This window comes from Balaenoptera physalus (genome assembly GCF_965194825.1).
Source record: "Balaenoptera physalus genome assembly, chromosome: 3".
NCBI classification, from domain to species: Eukaryota; Metazoa; Chordata; class Mammalia; order Artiodactyla; family Balaenopteridae; genus Balaenoptera; species Balaenoptera physalus.
The window spans coordinates 94,906,230-94,924,038 of NC_138890.1; the positions used below are offsets into that span (position 1 = coordinate 94,906,230).

At 32.8% G+C, this 17,809-nt stretch overlaps 1 protein-coding gene across 1 annotated transcript in view; it reads left to right on the forward strand.

The window, feature by feature from the left end:
- The window catches only part of LOC309659012 (solute carrier organic anion transporter family member 4C1-like), a 69,833-nt gene extending 53,449 nt beyond the window's left edge, over nt 1-16,384 (forward strand). The window contains exons 7-13 of the mRNA XM_082458334.1: nt 1,098-1,242; nt 1,661-1,856; nt 7,223-7,376; nt 11,089-11,279; nt 12,555-12,619; nt 13,986-14,123; nt 16,091-16,384. Of these exons, the coding sequence (XP_082314460.1) occupies nt 1,098-1,242; nt 1,661-1,856; nt 7,223-7,376; nt 11,089-11,279; nt 12,555-12,619; nt 13,986-14,123; nt 16,091-16,251 (1,050 nt within the window). The 3' untranslated portion in view covers nt 16,252-16,384. The remainder of the gene's footprint in view (nt 1-1,097; nt 1,243-1,660; nt 1,857-7,222; nt 7,377-11,088; nt 11,280-12,554; nt 12,620-13,985; nt 14,124-16,090) is intronic.
- Nucleotides 16,385-17,809: the final 1,425 nt, after the last annotated feature.

Consider the following 17,809-nt stretch of genomic DNA (forward strand, 5'->3'; position numbering starts at 1 on the left):
ATTTCTGACTGGATGGATACTTTCAGATCATACTCCTTTAATTTTAGTAGTCTGTAGATGTTGTTTGGCTCTTTTCTAGTTAAATATGTTGCAGTTGAGAAGTTTCAAGTTAATGTGATTCTTAGTTATTTCTATCTGCAAATTTGTAAATTTTTTCATTTCTCTTTGATTTCAGGATATTCACTAGTTTATTCCTAAATATGTATCATTTTTCCATTAATCCTTGCTTGGAGTCCATTATCTTTTTCAATCTGAAAACTTAAATATTTTCTACTCATTATTTTTAAAAATTATTGCATTTCTTCATTCAGGTACTTTTTTTCCTTTTGTCACTATTGTTATTCTTATGTTCGATCATCTGGCTCTGACTTCTAAATGTCTTATCTTGCCTTTTTGTGACTCCTTTGTGTGTGTGTGTGTTGCTCAGTTTTATGAAATTTTTTTGCATTGAATATTCTAGAACTATACTTTGTGGTTTTTCACTTTATGGTTAAATATTGTGAAATAACTGAATCACTATACTCCCCTCTGGTAGATTAATAAGGTTCTGAGAACTCCAGCAATATAGACCCTTATTGAAAATTGCTTAACTCTATACCTAAGGTTCTTAACTACCGAGAGCAATACTTGTGGAGCAGTACCAAAAGTTTGATATTTAGAGACCACTCTCATCTTTCCTCACAGTCAATTCTTCATTTACTGGACATAGAAATTCAGAACACAATTAAAAAAAATCAAATATGGGGTAGGTTTATTGTATGGAGATACATAGTAAGACTGGGGAAGAGAACTTTCCAAGCCAGCTTTTACCTCCTTTCCCTGGTCCCTTGCATATGATCAAGGCACATTCACCCTACTGATTAATCATCTGTCAATTTTCTAGGTGCTCCATGTATGAATTTTCTCAACATTGTATGTATAAAACTATTAGTGATCAGTATTTATACTTTTGTGCTAAAGAAAATGCTGAAATTTTACAAATAATTATATTGTGTGTATTTAAAATGTGCTATTTCATCATGGTATCTACCATTCTAATGCTGCATTTTGCAGTATAATCATAGTTATTCATTTGGTGAACTGTATTTTTTCTTTAGAATTTGATGAGGAATACTGTCTTTATGTGTTTAGTTCTATCAACTTGCTCAGAAGCCTTAGTTACTACTGGATTTGCTACATTTTTACCTAAATTTATAGAAAATCAGTTTGGATTGTCTTCCAGCTCTGCAGCTACCCTTGCAGGTAAAACATTTTCTTTGTTCTAGCTTAATCTAATAATCTTACTTTACCACATTAGATATTTATTAAAATAGCATAAAATTTTGGATAGCCCACTCCTTGAAGTTTAAACTTTACACTGATTTTGATAAAAGTTTCCAATTTTCTGACATTAGACAATCTATTGTATGAATTTGAGAGATACAAATGCTATATACAGAGCTAAAGCGAATATATATTAATCTTAATATTCAAAACATTAACTTTATTAATCTCTTACTTAATATAACTGTTAACTCATTTACTCATGTTGTTTCTAAATCACATGAGTGCTTTCAGATGTTAAAACCATAGTACTACTTGTTTTTGATGTTTTCCAATTGTTGGTATAAGTTACTCAGTATACGTGTATGTTTTCTCACTGTGTCTTCTTTCTCATTAGGGACTGTTTTAATTCCCGGAGCTGCTCTTGGTCAGATTTTAGGCGGTATCCTTGTTTCGAAATTCAAAATGACGTGTAAAAGCATAATGAAGTTTGCTTTGCTCACATCTATAACTGCACTTGCACTGACTTTTGTATTTGTTTATGCCAGCTGTGAAAATGAGCCATTTGCAGGTGTATCTGAATCATATAATGGGTAAATATATTTCACTGCTTTTTGATATTAATATCAGAGTAATAAACTATGTGTGTATTTCCAAGTATATGCTTTCTTAAATAAAATGATAAGAAATTGGCTTTTTTAAAAAAGTTGGAAGGCTGCTTTTCCTATGTAAGAATATGTAGTTTTTATTTTTAGTTTCAGTAATTGATATCATATTAACAGTTGGATATTTTTTCAGAAAGAATTTAAGAAACAACTATTCTGTACTGAGTACTATTCTCAGGGATACAAAGATTAATATTACAGAATCTTTGTCCGTAATGGATTCAACATCCTAGGGAGAATTTCACATTTTATGTTCCTATTGATTTAAATTTTAAAACTCCCTATGGTGAAGTTCTCTTATTAGATGGATTGAAAATAGGCTAGTAGAGAAATTAAAATGAAGCTAGAGCTAGGTGATACTAATCACTGTTTTGTTTACTTTAGAAGTTCATGTTTATTATAGAGAAATAAATAACTTTTTGTTGTTATGACCTGTAAACATATTTCTACCTATAACTGGTTTGACCATTTTATCTTTCTTTGCCTTGTTTGTTTTGCTTTGAAATCCTAAGCCACAAGTAGGGGATCAGGCTGTAGGACATTGCCCAGCAGTGTATTTTATGGCCTACGGTGCTGCTTTAATTGTTTGAATATATGTCTTTGAGACTGTTGAAGGGGATGGTGCTCCAGGTCAAGGACTCTCTAATTTTGTATTAATATGGCATTCAGATAACCTAAATAAAGGGAAAAGTTTGTTTTGAAAAGTTTGCCAATAACAATTATCATGATTTGTAGCTACTGTTCATGTCTGTCATTCTTTTATATTAATGAAAAATGTTCTAAAGCAGTGTTTAGTCCAGCTCCATTACATTTGTTCAACAATTCATCGACTGCTTCCTCTGGCAGACTTTTATGGCAAAATTCCTACTCTAAAGGAGTTTCCAGGGTAGCAGGATAGTTTGGGAAACAAAACAGTGAATGAACAATGAATTAGGTGGTGAGAGATATAAAAGGCTCTGGAATTAAAAAGAGCTTTTCAGTTTCTTTAATTAGATTTAGGAATGGCTTCATGGCATAATAGAGAAATAGGGCTAAAATATCCTCTAAGTATACAAAAAGCTTGGGAGAGAAAGATTTGGGAAAGAGGGAATGGCAAAGGAATATGTTAAGCCAAAGCATAAGTGCTAGAAAGTGAAGGCTAGATTCAGGGACCAGTTTGAATGGCGCTTAGGTCATGTGTCTGGAAATAGTAGAAAGATACCTGGAAAGGTCGAAAGATAGATAGAGGTAAGTTGTGCAGAACCTGACTGACACCTATAAACTTCACCCAAATGTACCCCAAGAAACCACTTTTTTTGTATGTTCCTTTTAGAAGTACAGAAACTTCTGGATAGTTTAATACTACTCTATCACCTTGATGCACAGATGATGTGGATGTGAATCCATCTGATATTTTCTACCTTAAACAAGAGTCACTACCAGATGAGTGGCCTTAGCCTAATCAGGAGGGAAAGCAAGTGAGGTGGTGTCAGTTCGAGGTGCCTGTGGGGGCTGGACATCGAGAGATATCACGATCTGGGACATAAAGACAGAGCTTAATTACATACACATTCTTAGTGGTGAAAAAACTGAAAGTGAGTATACACATGTACACACGCACATTCACACACACGGGATGTGTGTGCGGGTGTGTGTAGATTCTATTAATAAAGAGATAAGGCTTGAAGTCACAATGGAGGTGTGAAATTGTCAGATCATTTTTCTCTGTGGTCCCAGATTCTTGATTTAGCTATGTGCCCTGCATATTAAAATGTCCATATCGGGCTTCCCTGGTGGCGCAGTGGTTGAGAATCTGCCTGCCAATGCAGAGGACACGGGTTTGAGCCCTGATCTGGGAAGATCCCACATGCCGCGGAGCAACTGGGCCCGTGAGCCACAATTACTGAGCCTGGGCGTCTGGAGCCTGTGCTCCGCAACAAGAGAGGCCGCGACAGTGAGAGGCCCACGCACCGCAATGAAGAGTGGCCCCCGCTTGCCACAACTAGAGAAAGCCCTCGCACAGAAACGAAGACCCAACACAGCCATAAATAAAAATAAATAAATAAATTTAAATAGCACTTGGCAAAAAACAAAGAGAGGGAAGAAAAAAATATAGTTATAAAAAAAAAAAGTTAAAAAATAAATGTCCATATCATGGACAGCTTAGTCATAATAACCTTATGCAAGAAACATGTGTATAAGAAAAAGTACAATGAAAGAACAGACTAAGAAGCTCAAGGAATAACTCCTTAGTGAAGTGGGAGAAAGAGAGGTTGTGAAGTTGCAGGGTTTGTAGTAAGTACACACAATATTTTTTCCCTATCTGGCCTATAGCTAGAATTTCATTGCTTATCTGAAACAGCGCCTTAAAGAGGCATGTCTGTCAAGGAGTTGCAGTAGATTTAGGGAAATCTTTGCTTATTGTAGAAACATAATTATAGAATAATAGTTTGGATTTACATAAGACATTAATGTTTAAATTCAGCTATTCGTGATAAACATGTTTCTCATATATACATATATGTATGTATAAACACACATTTATGTGTATTTTTAAAATTATTAAATATATTTTGTGTATAATCAAAATGATATATTTTAAATATTTTTAATATTCAATTTTTAAAAATTTAAGATATTTTATACATTTTAAAAAGAATATGTATATGTTAAGAAAATTTAATAAACTTCACAGGCATTGGCTATTTTCCTGGTAATAGCTTCCCCTTTACTTTATGAAATAAACCTTTAGAAAATGTGTAGGCTAAAGTGATTAATCCTTGATAATAAGGAATATATTCTATATTTATTTGTTTCTACTGTAGTTTGCCTCAGACTGTCTTAAACTTTCATGTTCTTAGTAATCATTTATCAATAATATGGGGATTATATATTGGAAATTTTTAATTTAAAAATTATTGTATAGAGGCTATTTCTAGAGTTGCAGGGACAGTTTTTCTGTCACCTTATTTCTACATCTATATTGTAAACTAGATGTGGGCAGAGACTATCCTGATTGCTTTCATGAATGGAATCATGCTTGATAAAGACATCTAGCAGCAGCCTGTGGAATAGATTTGAAGACAGAGAGACTCTAAGCAGAGAGACGAATTACTTAAAATTTACTCTTTGATCACCCTTTCCTTCAAACTCCCTACTGATTTGTTCTCCATTTGTTTTATATCCTTCTCTTTAATCTGTTTCCTTCATGAGCTTCTTGTTCTCCACTTACTCCTTAAGTATCATCATTTTGCAACATAGCAGTTATTATCTTCTGATACTTATTTAGATAAATCGCTCATTTACTGTTTTTTATTTTTATTTTTTAATTTCATTTACTGTTTTTGATCCCCAGTGCAAGAAACTTGGCTTCATGGTTGCAGGGAATTTTATTCCTCCCTCTCTCCATCTTCCCTTCCTCCCTTCCTTTCTTTCCCCCTCCCCGCCTCCCTCTCTCCCTCCCTCCCTCCCTGCCTTCCTTCCTTCCTTCCTTCCTCCGTCCCTCCTTCCCTCCCTTCCTTCCTCTATCTTTATCTCTATTTCTTTATTTATTTTAGATATATTTCCACCACTTTGAGTCTAGCACATGATTGGAGCTCACTACGTATTCATGAAATAAATGAACTCCCAAGACCTCTCTGTACTCTTCCCACTCTTTATATGGTTGATCTTATCATTCTCAGAGTTTCAGCTACATCTATATGCAAATGGATATTAAGATACCTGGCTCCAGGCCAGATTTCTTCACCAAATTTGAGACTCTTAATCTCAATATGTATAAAACCACACCCATCACCTCTTCCCCAAAACTAGTTCTTCTCTACCAAAATGCCAAGTTAGACACTAGGAGTCACTCTTGACTTTTCCATCCTGTTCCTATCTTCAGTCAACCAAACACCAAATCGTACTGATTCTACATCCAAAATATTTCTCAAATCTGTTTTTTTTTAGTCAAAATTCTATTTTAGTTCTCCTACACATTATCATAATTTATTGCCTAGGGTATTGTAACTAGTCCCCTTCCTCCAAATTCAAACTCTGTATAACTGCTAGGGTTATTTCTTTAAAATGTACTTTTCACATTGCCACTTTTCAGTCTAAAATACTTGATTACCTTTTCAAAATAAGTTAAAGCCCATTGTTTTTAACAAGGCCCATGAGGCTTTCAACAATCTGGTCCATGACTCTTTTCCAACTACATTTCCTATCACTCTCTGCCTCAGACATCATTCATATTTCTCCATATAGAATGCTATTTCTCACCTTTTGACTTTTATCAGCTTCTCTGAAGTACCCTTCACCTTCCCCATTTACTCAGCTAACTCTTACTCATTCTTTAAGACTTATCTCAGTCAGATGCTCCTTCAGACCCTCTTATCTAAACTTTGGCTTGTTTTAAGTGTCATTCCTCAGTGCAGATATCTAAAATACACTTTGTTGATATCTAGAACCACAGTCTATAACCATATTAGTGTATAAATTTGTGTCCACTCTACTCCTAGACTGTGAAATCTTTGAGAATGGTGACTGTCTTATCAGCTTTGTAGTCTCAATACCTAGCATAGGGCCTAGCACTTGCTCAATATATATTGGTTTAATGAATAAATAAATAAGGGATTGGAGAAGTATCTTTGCCTAGGGTAACCCTTTATATTTTAAAAGATGTTCCTCCTATTAAGAGGCAGCATGGAACAACACCGAGCCTGGCAACCAGGAGTATTATATTTGGAAAAGAAAGAAAAGTAAATTAGTTTCTCTGGGACTCAGTTTTCCCATTGATAAAGTGAGTATGCTGAAGATTACAATTGTATTCATCCTTCCAGGTTTAAAATTTCACTCACATCCCAGGGAAATTTGGCAGTGTCTGGATACATTTTGGTTGTCACAACTAAGGGGATGCTATTGGCATCCAGTGGGTAGAGGCCAGGGATGCTGCTAAATAGCCTACAATCCACAGAACCAGCCCTCCCTCACCCCGCAACCAAAAAAAAAAAAAAGAAAGAAAGAAAAAAAAAAGAATTATCTGGTACCAAATGAGAAACTGCTTTATTTGCTTACTCTGCCTATGTTTTTTAAATCATTGACAGACGTTATATTATACAGCTATTGTTTCTACTGCCTGTCTCTTCCACAAGAAGTTAATTAAGCTCTATGTGAAAAGGCAGACATTCTGTTTGTTTTAGTTGTTCAGTAATTAAATGAAGTGTTGAGTGAGTGAATAAATGATTGAATGGCAAGATATAAGAATGCTTCTGAACTGTTCATTAAAAGTTAGAACATAGATAATTTACCCATCTTTTATTTCTTGTTGACAGGACAGGAGAACTGGGAAACTTGACCGCTCCTTGTAATGCCAATTGTAACTGCCTGCGATCATATTATTATCCTATCTGTGGAGGAAATGGAATCCAATATTTTTCTCCCTGCTATGCAGGTTGTACAAATTCTGTTTCCAAAAGACATCCAAAGGTAACTTGTGTCTTTACCTTACTTTACCTTACTTCCTTACATACCTTAATGAGGCAGTATGTTTGTGTATTTCTGGATGCCCTTCTTTATCCCTCTAGTGGTGTCATGCTGTGCCTAGTCTTTCCTTCCTGGCCCACCTCCTCCATTCAGAAGCCAGGCATAAAGTTTCAGTCAAGTAAAATGAATAAGTTCGAGAGATCTGCTGTACAACATTGTACCTATGTCAACAATAATGCATTGTACACTTAAAATTTGTTGTGTTCTTACCTTAATTTAAAAGAAAAAAAAAGGCCCCTGACCACTCCAACTGAAAAAGATTCTTCTTCCTTTATACCTCACATTCAATTACTGTTGAAAAATCAATTAAGCAGTTCCTCACATACATCTTTATAACATCACTTCTGTTATAGAAGTGAAATATTATTTACCTTTTTACATTGTTATATTTTTTCTCAACTATACTTTATGTCGCTCGAAGTCAGGGAACTTCTCTTATTCTTACTGAGTACAGTGTCTATAATAAAAACACAATAAATATTTGTTGCTTTTAATTGATACACCATGGACACATTAAAAAAATATACAAATCACTAAACTGTTCTCAAATGCAAGTTTACTTCTAGTTGTGGATTAGAATGCATATCAGGACTTCCCTGGTGACGCAGTGGTTAAGAATCCGCCTGCCAATGCAGGGGACACGGGTTCTATCCCTGGTCCGGGAAGATCCCACATGCCGCGGAGCAACTATGCCTGTGTGCCACAACTACTGAAGCCCACATGCCCTAGAGCCCGCACGCCACAACTACTGAGCCCACGCACTGCAACTACTGAAGCCTGCGCACTCTAGGGCCCGTGCTCCACATGTGAGAAGCCACCGCAATGAGAAGCACGCGCACTGCAATGAAGAGTAGCCCCCGCTTGCTGCAACTAGAGAAAGCCCGCGCGCAGCAACGAAAACCCAACACTGCCAAAAAATAAATAAAATTTTTAAAAAAAGAATGCATATCAGTTTACCTAAATATGATTTCTTTTTAATACAATTAAATGGTTTAAGAAAATCCAATAGAATTTTGTTGTACTACATCTACACTCTAAAGATTTTATCTTTGTTAAATTTAATAGCCTGGGAAGAAATAATATTCACATTACTAGTAGTACATAATAGGTAATGTTATGCATTAATAGATAATGTGATAACTTTAAAAAGACCTGAGGGAAATATATAATATGATATAAGAGACTACAATGAATAAGGTATGTAAGAATTATATGACAAAACAGCACAATCTTGGATATTTGAAATATGGATTAGTGAAATGGCATTCCTTTTTCTATATAAAGATAAGTTTAAGATTGCAAGAAAAGATTTTTACATAAATAAATAGAAATCATTAATTGAAATAATCTGTAACAGTACTTCAGATCTCTTTTAGAACCAACACAGATGTCTGTATGTGTGTGTGTGGTTATACACATTTATATGTTCATATACACACATAAATATATGTCTGTGCATATGTACACATATCTTTAATGATTTTGTGTGTAATAAATACATTGAACATTTATCTCAACAGAGATGTAGGATTTCATCTTTCTGCTGGGGGTAAACCAGAATGTGAGAAACAGTATACATTTTTTTTCATATTACCTAGCTTATAGATTTAAAAATAGTTGTCTAAGAACATTGAAAAATATGCCAGAAAAAATGTGGTGAATCATAGCAGACTTAATAGACTTGGTTGACATGTGCAGTTTTAATCCTTGGAGTAAAACTAACTAGATAACTACCATAAAGTTCCTGTGAAAATTTAATGAAAGATTTTTAAGATCCAAAAACTGAGGGTTACCATACCTTCAAACCAGTGGACATCTGGGGTTGCTTTAGTTTCAAAACAGGTTGAGAAAATTAGGTGTTTGTATCAGTTATAAGGAATCAGATTCCACAAGTGAGCATAATACATATCATAGACTCAGAACTACCTGGAAGGTAAACTATTCCTTTGAGAGGCAGATGAGTGGGTAGCATTTTCCTGTATATAAAATATCAATCAATAAGTGCTATTGACTAACTCTAATTAGAAGATTATGACAAGGAATTAAATTAATGGAAGGGTTTTAGTCACATAACAAAATGTATAGACACAAATACCATCCTGCAGAAGGAAACCAAAATAAATGAATAAATAAGTAAATAAATAAAAAATCTAATACCCAGAGCACACTTGAAATGGTATTGGTTATTCTGACATGGTTAATTCGATATTTATATTTGGCACCAAATATTATCATTACCATTTTAAACAATAAATTGTCTTCTAGGGATTGTTTCAGAAAAGCAAGTTATTTTGACTTCCAAATTTTCTATTTGACCTGGCTTTTTTATGTCCAACTAGTCCATGAAACAACTCATTTTATCACAGGATTTTTTAATGAAATATATCAGATAGGCAAAATGCATTGATAATAATGTAATAAATATGCACATTTGTTCACAGAAATAGAATATATTTCCTACCAGTGATCTGAACTACAAAAACAGATGTTGACTAGCAGCTACCTATATTATAGGCAAATGTATACTTTTTTATGTAAGAGAGTTGTAAAGCTTCATTAAGATACAAAATACTGTTTTCAGTTTTCCTTCTTAAAATTTTTAAAGGCTACTTTATTTCATTATTTGACATATCGGATTGCTGAGTATGTAATATTTCATTTTAGGAATGTCACCTGCATATTTTGAGTTTCCTGAATCAGTACCAGTGGTCTCTGGCCTTTGGGACAGTAAAAGCACCACTTCACTTTGACTTCTCTAGCTCTGCTCTGACTTTATTGAGGCCTTAAACATATAAAAAGATTTGTAGTAAGGATGGAATTGAGATGTAAAAGCCTTTAAAAAATGATTATGCCTAACTTTTCAAATACCTGAACTCTTTTCCTACAAAAGTAATACTTGTGATTCTTAAACATGTTACTTTCCAACATTTCATATTATTAATTTATATGTATACACATATGTGCATATATATGTGTATATATATATATTAAATAGTTAATATGTTAATAAAAAATAGCCTTCAGGATAATGTAGTAACTTCTAGTTTTTGATTATCATAAATATGTCATCTTAAGAAGGATCCAGTTTGCTTTTGGTAAAACAATTCAAAAAGTTCAGAAAATTATAGTAAAAAGGTTTAGTTGAAAGTAGTTTTTTTCCCCCAAACTCTTGTAATGTATTAGTTAATTTACTGTGGCAATTGTTAAAATTAGAGTGTTAGTTCTTTCAAACTAGCATAGATAGTGAGATTGTCACTATGCATGCTTTTCTTTGTGTCCTAATAATGGAAAAGAAGAAAATTAGCAGGAAAACTATTTGAACAACTGTGATCTATTGAAAGCAGCCTAGAATGTGTGAGATCATCTAATTGTTATATTCTTGTCAATTTGTTTTATAAGACATGAATCAATAACAGGTTACAAGTTAAAATAATGGACACAAAAGTCAAATACAGATTATTCTACTTTGTAACCATGGCCCCTTGTTTTCACTTGCTTGATTTCTTAAGGGTTATTACTGTTTCTCATCACTATTTGTTGTTTATGAATTAAGACTGTGTAAGTGTTTGCCATGTCTAAAACTCACATAATTTGCAATGATAAAATATGTTTTGAAGATAAGCACTTTTAGTATGTTTATGTCTAATATTTCCAGGTATATTATAACTGTTCATGTATTGAAAGAAAAACAGAAGTAACACCTACTCCATCAAGTTTTAGTTTTGAAGCTCAAGCTGGGAAGTGTTCAAGTCAATGTAAAAACTTGCCTGTATTCCTTGGCATTTTCTTTGCTGCAATTGTTTTTACCTTCATGGCTGGTACTCCTATAACTGTGTCTATCCTAAGGTATGTGTTATATTGTGAAATTTGCCATCCCTAAGCCAACATGTTGAATGAAAAAAAAATGGACTTAGGGATTTATTTGGGGTTTATATTGATTGTTGGTTCCAATACTAATTCAGCCCTTACAAGATCATTAGTTCTGTGGCATTGGGAAAGCTACCTCATTGAACCCAAGATGTTTGAGGCTTTAACAAGATCATGGTTGTGAAAGTGTCTTAACATTGCCTATTTGGCATGTACTCGATGCTAGTTTCTCTGCTTCTTTCATGAGGCTTTGGTTGTAAGCTGGAGTTAAAATCATTTGCATTTGAGTATGATGCAAATGGCAGTGCATTCCACATGTGTCAGAATCAGAATGATGTGCATTCTGTCTTATACAGTAGGTGCTGTGATATTAATCCTTCCTGTAAACAGTAAAATATGCTGGCTGTTCCCTGGCTCTTCAGTGTTTTGTGCCTTTCATTGGCTCTTCTTCCTTCCACACCACTTTGTGAAAATATTTCCTATTTGCCCTTCCATAAGCTCATCAGCCTTTCGATATCTTTCCTAACAAACTAGCTTTTTCCGTCTTCAATTTTTGTTCCTTGATACTCACTGCTTTTTCACATACTTTTTGACAAACAGAAGCTTCAGAGATTTTGTCTAAAAACATTAAGTAGTCTGTTAACGTAACACCTATTACATCTATGTCACTTTTTACCTACATATATATTTTTTAAAGACTACTTGATCTCTTGTATCTCCCATCTAACTCTTTTGTGTGCCAACATCATGTCTCATTCATCTCTGAGAGTTATTACTTAAAGAATTATTGTTGAATCAAATTGAGCATCAGAAATTGTTTTACACTACCTCCAATTTGTAACCGTAACTCACAGGTATGATTTCTGTCTCAAAGTTAATAAGAGAATAAGAATTATTTGCTTGCAACTTAAGCCATATGACTTGTAACTTATGGGACAGTCAAAAAGAAGTCTTGTTAATGAATGTCCTTTCTTTACATTTGCTAAAATTCATACATATTCAATACATTTGTTAAAACTCATTTGACTCTTTTTTGGTATTATTTGCAGTATTTTAGTTGAGATAACATTTTTCTTCTCTTCTAATTCCAGAAAGGTTGAACTGTATATAAGCTGTTATAAATAATTTGTTTATTTCATGTGTATAGTATTTGCTTTAATCTAGAAATGCTAAGCTGTTATAAAAATGAATTTGCTCAAAGAGTAAATATACTATACAACCATTTTTTGTCTTATATGCATTTAATATATCCAGGTGTGTTAATCAAAAGCAGCGATCTCTAGCATTGGGAATACAGTGTATGTTGCTTCGATTATTAGGTATGTCATTTTTCTTAATGCATTGGTAACTGTTGGTTATTTTTATTCATTACTGTTATTGATTTATTCACTTACAGTACGTGCCAAGAAAACAATTAGTTTAACTGCAGTGGAACTGCAATTAGTTTCTGCAATTGTCATTGAAGAAAGCTGTTTTCCACTATTCAAGATGTAGTATTATTTATATATCACATAGGAAAATAATGACTTTACTTTTCACCTACCTGATTGGTTAACTGTTGTTTCCAATTCTGTTGCAAATATAACCCTGAAGAGTATATTATATTTATTTAAAATATAACATATGGTCATCAACACATTTCTAATAGAGCAAGTAAAAGACATTTTTTTTCTATTCATATAAAACCTATCACTAACATAAATTATGATAAAATCTTATTTATAACTATTGTAATTCCTTTTCCTCCCTGTATTTAACTCCATTTAGGACATAATTATGTTACATTAGCATTGAAAAATGATGAATTTATGTTTCAGTAAAAACTGTGCTGTGAATATTGTGTCTAGTTAAGAATTGATGGAAGAAATAATTTATGCCAGAAAAATTTTAAGGTTCCAGATGTAGGAAGAATAATAAGGCAGAAACATGTCTTACACGTAATCATATGTGTGTATAATTTTATGTATAATATTATACCCATAATATTAAGATTATTTATAAAAATAAAAATCAAAAGCAGGAAACATTAGAGTTCCCCTAGACCAACTTTTCAATTTTTTAGATGAGTAAATTAAGGACCTGAGAGATTCAGGGATTTGCCCATAGTTGCACAATTAATGGTGAACTAGGCATGTTAGTGTGAATGTTTGTGTGCATGTACATATGTACATTCCCATGCACATTCATGTCACTGTATGTATGTGTATATATATATAAATATGTATACTCACACACCCACATTAGTTTACATGCACATGCACACACACCCACACACACACGCATAATATATATGCTGTGGTTTAGGAGACTTATTCTGTGCATCAATAATTTATTTTGATTTTTTTAAAGTATAATAGCTAATTTCAAAGACATTTATTAAATTAGAAAAGCAGTGAATTAGAATATTTACTTAACTAAATATTAACCCAATATATGACAGAGATTTTTTAAAATAATTTCTTGAATTGATTAGAAATATATAATAATTATGTATAATTATTTTAGAATGTTTTATCTGTGTTTCTTTATATTCCTATTACTTGTACATGAACTGATTGATTTGCATATGGGCAGATTAATACCTATTTTTATTTATATAAAATATATACGTTATCATATATAAAAAAATCTGTAACTATAAACTATAATCTTCACTTATGTGTATTTCACATGTAATTCTTCTAGGCACAATACCTGGGCCTATTATATTTGGCATCACAATAGACAGCACATGTATTCTCTGGGATATCAACGAATGTGGAATTAAAGGAGCTTGCTGGATTTATAATAACATCAAGATGGCCTATATGTTAGTGGCCATAAGTAAGTGGTGACTTTTTGATATCTTTAGAATAAATGGATTATGTCAAGAGAAAAAAAATCTTATTGTTACTTACTTAGGTTTTGAAATGTTCAGTCCACGCTTTTGGATTATCCTATAGTCCTGAAGCCGAGATCATTTATCATAGCATATTATAAAAGGTCTTACCTGGAGTCTGCGAGGCTCAGTCTAAAATAGAAGAGAGTAACATTTTAGCTTTCATCGTATCACATATCATATAATTTTCTTTTAACAACTTCTCTCAAACTTTTTTTGGAAAGTATAACAAAAAGCTAAAAGAGAATTCTAAGAAACTGAAACGATTGTCATTTAGGCACCTGGGCTTTGGAAAGCACATAGAGCTGAGGCAGGGAAGTATTTTTTGGCTCTAAGGCACGTTGTAAGAAACCTTTTTATGGTTTACAAGGTTAGCCATGATGTTTAACCCTTTTTGCCTTTGGTAGTCTGTCTTCCATAGTCTTGGTTAAGCAATCAATGAAAATTAAGAATAAGGAAATAGATCAATGCATCTAGTTTGAAAGAGTATGATAAAATTTAAAATTTAAAAAAACAACCTAAGAAATTAGAGTATTTAAAGATAGAGAAATTCTAGATATAAATACACACACATACAGAGTTGACCCTTGAACAACATGGGTTTGAACTGCTCGGGTCAATTTATAAGCAGATTTTTTTCAATAAATATGTACTACAGTACTGCACAGTCTTCAGGTTGGTTGAATCCACCATCTGGAACCGCAAATACAGAGGGCAGTCTGTAAAGTTATATGAGGATTTTTGATGCATGGGTTGCCGGTACCCCTAACCCCTGAGTTGTTCAAGAATCAACTGTGTGTGTGTGTGTGTGTGTGTGTATTTAAAATAATGTGTGATTTTCATTGTGATTGTGGTGTGATTATTTTCGCACATGTATCAAGATAGCTTGTTTCTCCTACATGTGTTTAAATCCGTAGTATGCTGTCTGAATTTATAATGACAGAATAATAAATTATCCACTGAAGAAATAAATATATAAATCTAGAAAAATAATGAGAAGACAAATATTGACTAGAATAGGCAAAATTAATCTTCCCATCACTTTTACCTGTTAAAAAACATTTTTTATTCAGTGTATTTTTATGCTTAAAAATTTATTTATTGGTTATGTTTGTACTTTTTGACCAAAAAATATAGATAATGAATTGTTCCTTTACCTACTCTGTAGTGAATATGAGAATTTTTTTCCCCAAAACATACATACCTTTAAATATTCCAAGAACATTGTAACAGTAGTACCTATGTAATTGTTCTTCTTATAAATCTAGAAATGCTTAGCGCAGTGAGTATTCCTGTTTTTCAAATACACAGTTTGAGTAAAATATTAATGATTAACACAAATTAGCTACTGCAAAAACCATATTGTGAGGTCATTTAATTTATTTGGCTGGCACTTTGATGCTTGTACTGTGACCAGAACTAGTTTTTCTTCAAATAACTGAGCTTAAAATCAGAGTTCTTTGAAGACAAATTGAAGCCTGTGAAGAGTATTGAATGTTATATATTCCCATAGAGGCTTTCTTTTAAGAACTCCAAAGCCTTTTTTATTTTTAGAATTACTTTTCATCATGGACATGAATATGTTGCAACTTATTATTCAGGTTCAAGGATGTTGTAAGCTATTTTTCCTTGGTTAAGAATGTATTATTGTAACCAAAAATAGAATAATTACTGTACATTTTCATTGTTTAGAAAGAAAATAAGGACTAGTTCATTGAATTATGGACAGATGTTCTATTGAAGAATATCAACTTTCTCACTAAAGTTTTAAAAATTTAAAACATAAAACTACTTGCTTATATACTTCTCTTTAAGTAGTGAGTTTCTACTCATGAAGAATTTTTCAATGAGAATTAATTTTTGTAATAATTAAAGGCCCAAATGCATGATTTATATTTGTTTCTATATTTAGGTGTTACTTGTAAAATTATCACCGTTTTCTTCAATGGGCTTGCAGTCTTTCTGTATAAACCGCCACCATTAGGCACGGATGTGCCATTTCAAACTCAGAATTCAGTTGTGACTACGGTTTCATTAGAATGTGATCTCAGCAAAGCAGGGCATGACGGGTAAAACAGCAAAAAAGAAGATTGAAAATTGGCCTCCATTTGTAAGAATACACATTGTCACTGCAGCATTAACTATACAATATGGACAATCATATTTTAAAAATTGATATTTTATAATTAAATGTGTTTTCTGTATATGTATGGACTCTTAATTTGGTTTTGTTTTAATATAAGAAACAGACCTGTGCCTTCAAGGCCCATCAGAAGCCTCAAAACACACACACACACATACACACACAGAGGTACATCTAGGTACGAAATCCCCAACTAATAAACTATACTAGAACCGTAAAACCAATGATTAGTTTAAACTTTACATTTTAAAAACAAAGTGATGTTTCTATCCCTCTTACAACTTGTTTTATCTTAATTATCATTGCCAATAGTTTGGGCTTTTTTAGAAAATTTATGGTGTAAAAATTTAAATTCATCAAGTTTATGTTCGAAGTTTCAAGAACTGTTATTGAATGACCATGAATTTAAAACCATCTAAATAATATTATTTGATTTTAAATATACATATACTAATCTGTCCTTGATTTATTACAGAAAGCTACTGAACTATTAGAATGTTGGTTAATTACTTCTTTGTGTCCCAGTACATAGTGAATTCAGAAATATTAGCATTGTATGCACATATCTTCACTTTAACTCAAGAATTCCAGAAAGTGATTTGTTGATATTGCTGATTTTTAACACTTACCTCTTATTATTCTATGATAGTATTATTCAATTACATGTCTTCCAGAGGAATGTGCCAGCTTCAGTAAAGAAAAGTACCAATTAGGAAAAGATCTCTTTATTTTTTAATGGCTTACATGCATTTTATTGATATTCTTTGAAAAGATTTCTTAATGAACTATTGATCAATGTTTGTATACTCAGTACTTTAACTTTTCTCATTTTAAAAACTGATCACCTAGTACATTCCTTATAGCACTTCAGTAGTGCTTTGCTCATAGTAGGCATGTATTATTGTTGTTTGATTAAAACATTGAACTCTACTCTTTAACTGATCCACTTATTTAAAGATTAAGTATTTGACATATATGATAACATTATAATTCCATGTTTTCAGATCAGACTTAGGCCAACTTTGTCTACTCAGAATGTGTAGGAGATGGATCAGTGAACATCAATAAAAATAACTTCTACCTGGTCAAGAATTTTACTGATTAAGAGAAGTGCTGAAGTTTATACCCATTTGAAATTTCATAAAATAAGGCTACTAATTTAATAAGATTCATTATCAGCTTTTTCCTAGGTTAGCTTTCTACAAGCAGTGTTTTATATACACTGTGATCAGAATAACAAACAGAGTAAAGGCCTGATAGGAGACCAGGATCAGAAGCATTAGTACTTCACAGAGTTTAGGAGATTATGTTTGGTGGTAATTAGTGGCCAGTGATGATTCAAGAAATGAGTAGCATTTATAAATTGAAATGCAAGAAGGAATGAATTAGAGTTAGGCAAGCAAGCACACTTGAATATTAGAGAATTATAGGAGCAGTGGGTCAGGAATCAGAGGGACAGACCTACTTAAACCAGGAACATATAAACAC